The sequence below is a fragment of the Arachis ipaensis genome, chromosome B05 (genome assembly GCF_000816755.2).
Source record: "Arachis ipaensis cultivar K30076 chromosome B05, Araip1.1, whole genome shotgun sequence".
In the NCBI taxonomy this organism is placed as follows: domain Eukaryota; kingdom Viridiplantae; phylum Streptophyta; class Magnoliopsida; order Fabales; family Fabaceae; genus Arachis; species Arachis ipaensis.
The window spans coordinates 7,351,659-7,358,862 of NC_029789.2; the positions used below are offsets into that span (position 1 = coordinate 7,351,659).

Genomic DNA, 7,204 nt, shown 5'->3' on the forward strand with positions numbered 1-7,204 from the left:
CTGCATTATTGTTAGATTAAAAATGTTATTCGTATACTAAAATTAGCTACTAAAATTAATTATTAATATATTTGTGTATAAATATGTGTATAATTTGATTTATTTTTAATGTGTATTTATATTCTAATATGTATTTTATACTAATGACTAATTTTAGTTACTGATTTTAGTGTATACGTAATGGGTAATGCTAGGAAGAAAAAAAAAAACAGCCAGAACTTGCAGTAAATATCGGAAAAAAATTATAACAATAGAAATGTTTAATTTAATATTAGTTTATTTTATACTACTACTTTAATTTTGCGGTTCATTGTGTTCCTATCACATCTTCACAACTAACATGCCAACGAGTTATAACTCAAATGGCATACTTAATTAAGAGGTTGCGAGTTCAAGTCTCCTATCTTTACTAAAAAAAACATGGACCGTAAATATATATTTAAATCTTCACATAATAAATTAAACATATATGTCTGTTCCTAACAAAACATAATTGGTCGTTCTATAATTTGGACTTGTAGGTTATGGTATCCGCTGGAACAGATACATCAGCTGTTACTTTAGAATGGGCAATGTCTAATTTATTAAACCATCCAGAAATAATAGAAAAGGCAAGAAAAGAAATAGAGACACAAATTGGAGAAGATCGCATTGTTGACGAATCTGACATTACAAACACAAGACTCCCTTACCTTCAAAACATTGTCAATGAGACATTTCGATTGCATCCTGCAGCACCATTATTGCTACCACATTACTCTTCTGAAGATAGCACCCTAGAAGGATATAAGGTACCACAAAACACAATAGTATTAGTGAATGCTTGGGCTATTCATAGAGATCCCAAAGTGTGGAGTGACGACTCTACACAATTTAAGCCTGAGAGGTTTGAAAAAGAAGGTGAAGCAAATAATCTACTTACATTTGGAATGGGAAGAAGAGCTTGTCCAGGAATAAATTTGGCACAACGTACTGTCACATTGACTTTAGGCTTATTGATTCAATGTTTTCAGTGGAAACGAATAACATCTCAAAAAATTGATATGACCGAAGATAAAGGACTTACCATGCCAAAGAAAATTCCCTTAGAAACTATGTGTAGGTTGCGTGAGCAATTTGCAACTAGGATTTTTTATTCGAAAACATTAACGCGAGATCCTAGTTAAAGTTATTATATGAAGTTCTACACTTCTACTACATCTATAATGTAAAATGAAGGGACAAATATGTATGTCTTTTAATTTGTACTCGATGTTTGCATTTAGTTTTAATGTATTTTTTATCTTTTATTTGGTTTTTAATAATTCAAAAAATTTAGATATATTTCAATTTTATTTTTAAACCAATTTTGACTATATGCTTGAAATATATTTCAATTTTCTCTTTTATATTATCGAAAGTGAAAGGTATCAGAGAACCAGATAAAAAACAGAACAAAGTAGAAGAAGATGCTAGAGTGTTTTGTGAGAGTCATAGAGAATTCCAGAATTTGAGAGAGAGTTCTTGAAATTGGGGTTACAGAAGTGATTTCTAAACTGAGTTGTGATCTGCTATTTATGCATAGTGAGGGCTGTAACAAACTGATGCCAGCTCACCATATTGCTAACCACATTCCTAACTGATTGACAACTCAGATAACAGAATTAGTGCCAAGCCACTAACTACTAACTGCCTATAGGCTACTCCTAACATCCTCCCTTAACATGAGGGGTGTTGCTTCCCTGGTATAGCCTCACTGAAATCCTCCCTTGAACTTATGGGAGGTCTTGGTGTGTCTGTGGCAACTCGAAGCTTTGGCCTGAGACTGTGGAAAGCTGCCTGCGACAGTGGCTTAGTCAGTATATCCGCAAGTTGATCTTGTGAGGGTATGTGAACTACATGAGCTAGTTGCTGCACTACTCTGTTCCGTACAAAGTGTAGATCTATCTCAAAATGTTTTGATCGGCTATGGAGATTGGGATTTCGGGTCATAAGTACTGTGCTTTGGTTGTCACAGAATATTGTGGGTGCTGGGCCAGGTGGTAAGCGCATCTCTAGTAGTAGCTTTTGCAACCAAATTGTGTCTGTCATAACATCAGCTAACGCTCAAAATTTAGCCTCCGTGCTGAACCTTGAGACTGTTCGCTGCTTCCTACTCGACCAGGTAACTAAATTCGTGCCAAGAAAAACACAGTATCCTGATATGGACTTGCGATCATCAGTGTCTGTGGCCCAGTCAGAATCACTGAAAGCCATGATTCTTAGGGTGTCGCTCTTGTGGATCTGCAACCCTAGATCAATTGTCCCGGCTAGGTAGCGAAGAATCCGCTTAACTGCTTTCCAGTGCAAATCTGATGGAGCATGCATGTATTGGGACACCTTGCTAACAGAATAAGCAATCTCAAGTCTGGTAATGGTAGCATACTGAAGACCCCCTACCACAGATCTGTATAATGAGGGATTTTCGAAGGGTGATCCTATGCTTGCTATGAGCTTGGGACTGCTGAGCATAGGAGTTGGCACTGGTTTGGCATCTGGCATGTTGGCTCTTCCTAGAAGCTCTTTGATGTATTTGGACTATTTGAGAAGAAGGGAATCCGGCGAGTCCCTGACCACTTCGACCCCGAGAAAGAAGCTCATTTCTCCTAGATCTTTGAGGGTGAATACCGCATGCAACTGTTGAATTAAGCTTTCAATTTCAGTGGCGCTGGTGTCCGTCATGAGAATGTCATCTACATAGGCCAGGAGATAAGTGGTGGACATCGAGCAGGAACGCACAAAGAGACATGGATCCGAGGTTGTACTGGTGAACCCAAAGCTGAATAAGGTGCTGCTGAGCTTGAGGTACCAGGCTCGTGGGGCTTGTTTCAGCCCATAGAGCGCCTTCTCTAGTTTACATACCACACCAGACCCGTGCTCATAGCCTTCTGGCTGCACCATATAGACCGTCTCATGTAAGTCCCCATTAAGGAACGCATTGTTAAAGTCAAACTGCCGGACCTTCCAGCCCTTTGTCATTGCAACTGCGAGAACTGTCCTTACAGTAGCAGGTTTAGCTACTGGGCTGAACACCTGATCATAGTCTAATCCTTCTCTCTGATGAAAACCCTTTGCAACCAACATTGCCTTGTACTTTTGCACCTTTCCATCAGCCTGCCGTTTGACCCGAAACACCCATTTGCACCCAATTGTTTTTATGTCAGTAGTCTCAGGGACCAATCGCTAGGTATTGTTCTTCATCAACGCGCCAAATTCCTCATCCATGGCAGCCTTCCAGTGTGGTGAGGATAGTTCTTGAGCAACCGTGGCAGGTTCAGTCTCTGTGAGGTCCAGTAAAGAACTTTGGAGTTGAAGATGATACACTTTTGGCTTGAAGATACCTGCACGTGACCTAGTGATCATGGGATGTGTCCGAGTGGGTGCTGACTGATCATTTGTCTCAGTTAACCCTGCATCAAAACAAGAGGGAAACATAGCAGTAGAAGAGCAAATATCTATATTATTAGATAACGGACAAGAATCAACATTAGTAGTATTGGTTGTGTGCTCTAAGGGGTGAGAGTTGGAAGGGGGAGTTGGTGAGGGTGCACTAGCTGCTGGGTTGGAACAGGGTGAGTGTGAAGGAAGAGGAATGGTGCTAGGTTGAGGCTGTTGCGCTGTGAGCTGAAGGGCAGGGGCTGTTGGGTGTGGAGCAGGTCTAAAGAACTGGGTTGATGTGGTGTGGGGCTGATGTGGTACAGCACAGGTAGGGCTTTGGTCATTGGTAAAATTTGAAAATAGGACAGGGAAGGGGAATTCAGTCTCGTCAAATATCATATGTCTGGAGATCAGGATTTTACCAGCTTGGGTTAGGCACTTGTATCCTTTGTGGAAGGGTGAGTAGCCAAGGAATAGGCACTTTGAGGTCTTAAAGGCAAACTTGTGGGGCTGATAGTGTCTTAGCTGGGGATAGCAGGAGCAGCCAAAGGTCTTAAGAGCTGTATAGTCAGGTAGTTGCTTGTTTATAAGCTCATACGGTGATTTTTGGTGAGTAACAGGTGAGGGCAGTCGGTTTATGACGTGAGTGGCTGTAAGAAAGGCTTCATCCCAAAATTTTAGCGGCATTGAGGCCTGGGATAGGAGAGTGAGACCCATTTCTGTTATATGTCTATGCTTTCGTTCAGCGCTCCCATTTTGCTCATGAGTGTAGGGACAGCTCATTCTATGTGCAATCCCATGTTGCATTAGTGTCTTTGTGAAGGCATGAGAGGTGTACTCCTTTCCATTATCTGTCTGTAGTGTTTTGATTTTACAACCTGTTTTATTTTCAAAGAGCAATTTATATTGCAAAAAGGCTTGACGTGCTTGAGCCTTGTTATGCAAAAGATAAATGCATGAGTACTTTGTTGCTGCATCAATGAAAACAATGTAATATCTGTATCCTGAACTGCTGATCATGGGGGCTGGTCCCCAAATATCTGAGAATACTAGTTCTAGAGGCTGAGAGTAAGTTGTTGTTGAATCAGAAAAAGGTAAATTGTGGTGTTTTCCATGATAGCATGCACAACAGAGATTTTTTATGATTGAAAGAGGACCATTTTTATTGAATTCATTACTAGCAATATTACACAATTTCATTACTTTGTGTACAATGTGTGTGGCTGGATGTCCTAGCTTTCTATGCCAAACATCAAATACAGACACTGGTTTTACTCTAGAAGTACCCTCAACTGGTCTTAAGTTGCTTGCAGGCTTTTCAGTCATAATATTCACAGTAGTTGGACGGACTTCAGTGGTGTGAGCAGCATGAGACTTATCAGCAGAAACAGCATCAGTTTTCATGAATTTTTCCATTCCTGATTCTGACTCTGAGGTAGAGTTGTGTATGGTGTTGTAGTTAGTAGATGCTAAATGGTTGAGTGTATGTGCAGTAGGCTTATTGATGTGGTTCGTGGTACTAGATTTTGGTGTAGGATTATTTTGCGTGGCTTTGGCCATGACTCCAATATCATCAAATTGATATAACCCTTGACTAAGAGAGCCTTTGAGAAGTGTCTCCCTGGTCTCCTGGGATTTCACAAAGCAGTCAAATGGCCAGAATTTAAAGAAGACTTGGTTGTCAAAGGCAAATTTAGCTACACTAATGAGATTTTTGGAGATTGAAGGAACATGAAGGAGATTGAGCAGTTTAAAGTAGGAATGAGGATTTGAGGCTGAAATTAGAGAAGTTTTGCCAATACTAAAAATGTTCATACCTTGGCCATTACCTGTGAATACTTGATTTGTGCCCTCATACTCTGAGCCTGTGATCAGATTGTTCCCATCGAAGGTCAGGTGGTGAGAAGCCCCCGTATCTAGGTACCAGGCCTTGTCTGTTAATGGAGTGGAAGGTGGTGCTGCAGCTAGTAGTGCCGTAGCCTGCGGCGGTGGCTGGGGCTGATGAAATGCAGTTGAAGGAGGTGCCGGATGTGTGACTGTGGCTGCAGCATTTGGATTTGGATAGTTTTTATTGAAGCGGTGATAGCACTCCCGCACCGTGTGACCAGGCCGTCCATAGAGCTGACACACCACTCTGTTATGTTGAAAACCATATCTGCCACCTCTATAGGACCCTCTACCTCTGAATCTTCCTCTGGATTAAAAGGGTTGACCTCTACCTTGATTGTAGCTGTTGGTGTAAGATTGTGAATTGTTGTATTGGCTGTTGTACGACATTGGTGACTGATCTTTATGCTGATAGTGTTGAGATCTTACTTGTGAGTGACTTTCTCCTCCTTGAGTTAGGTTGACCTGGATAGTGCCAAGTTCTATTTTCTTGAACCTCTCGACTAGTTCTTCCTGGCTTAGGAGTTGAGCTTCAACTTCGCTTTCAGTGACACTTTCAGCTTTGGCTGAGATCATCATGATAAACGTGCTATAGTCTTCGTTGAGTCCCTGAGTAATTGCATCCACAAATTCTTCACTGAAAAGTGGTGATCCTAGGGTAGAGAGAGCGTTTGTGATTTTCTTGAGCCTAGACATGTATTCGGTTGCAGATCCTTGTAGTTTCACAGTTTTGATTTGTGCCTTTAGTTGTTTCACCTTCGACTTCAACCTTTTTGCAAAATACTCCTCTAGGTTATTCCAGATTTCATACGCATACTCACAGTTTGTTACCTGACTTGAAAAGGCTGGATCAATCGATGCAAAGAACCACGAAATCAGAAATTGATCGTCTTGCTCCCATTCCAGAAATTTTTGCGTTTCATTATCTGCAATTCTGTCTTCTTCAGAGGCGTATCGGCATGGAATTTTCTTCTGGTTCAGGTGATCCTTGAGACCGTTGGATTTGATGAACGCAAGGGCTTGGCGCTTCCATGGAATGAAATTATTCTCATCTAGCTTCAAGGCTACAGTGTTGATAGATGTGCGAACTGCGTTGTTTGTTGTTGTTGCGGAGGCTGCTGCGGAAGTGACGGTGACACTGGTGTCGTCCATGGATCAGAACCGGATGCTCTGATACCATGAAAGGTATCAGAGAACCAGATGAAAAACAGAACGAAGTAGAAGAAGATGTTAGAGTGTTGTGAAAGTCATAGAGAATTCCAGAATTTGAGAGAGAGTTCTTGAAATTGGGATTACAAAAGTGATTTCTAAACTGAGCTGTGATATGCTATTTATGCATAGTGAGACTGTAACAAACTGATGCCAGCTCATCATATTGCTAACTACATTCTTAACTGATTGATAACTCAGATAACAGAATTGGTGCCAAGCCACTAACTACTAACTACTTATAGGCTACTCCTAACAAAAAGCACACATGAAAATGATGCAATAGTTATCAGGAAAACAAGTCATACTATTTTTAGTAATTTACTATTAAAGCAACATTATATATCCTCACTTTAAAAAAAGTAACAACAAATTAAAGTATTTTTTATTTATAATTTTATTTAGTAAAAATGTTCCGTGACCAAGTTTTTGTTAGCCTAATAAATTATTAAATCAACTTGATTAGATTTAGCTAATATAAAAAAAATGTTCAGCTAACATTAATGTTTCTTTTTAGTATATATAGGGTTCTTTAATTTGAAAATAAAACTGACATGATCACACACAAAAATATTAAATAAAAGTTACGATTTTTCATCTTTTCATAAAAGATATAAAAAGATATAAAGTAAGATAATTTATATTTAAACAAAATAATGATAATACATGTATATAAAAAATTAATTATTAATTAATTATTATATATAAAATA

General features: G+C 39.5%; 2 protein-coding genes across 2 annotated transcripts in view; one reads left to right on the forward strand and one right to left on the reverse strand.

Annotated features, from left to right (window-relative positions):
- LOC107642736 (cytochrome P450 81E8) overlaps positions 1-1,289 on the forward strand; it is a 2,894-nt gene extending 1,605 nt beyond the window's left edge. The window contains exon 2 of the mRNA XM_016346197.2: positions 522-1,289. Within this exon, the coding sequence (XP_016201683.1) occupies positions 522-1,166 (645 nt within the window). The 3' untranslated portion in view covers positions 1,167-1,289. The remainder of the gene's footprint in view (positions 1-521) is intronic.
- LOC107640052 lies at positions 5,579-6,905 on the reverse strand. The gene has a single exon (XM_021122940.1). The coding sequence runs from the start codon at positions 6,433-6,435 to the stop codon at positions 5,596-5,598; it is 840 nt and encodes a 279-aa protein (XP_020978599.1). The 5' UTR covers positions 6,436-6,905; the 3' UTR covers positions 5,579-5,595.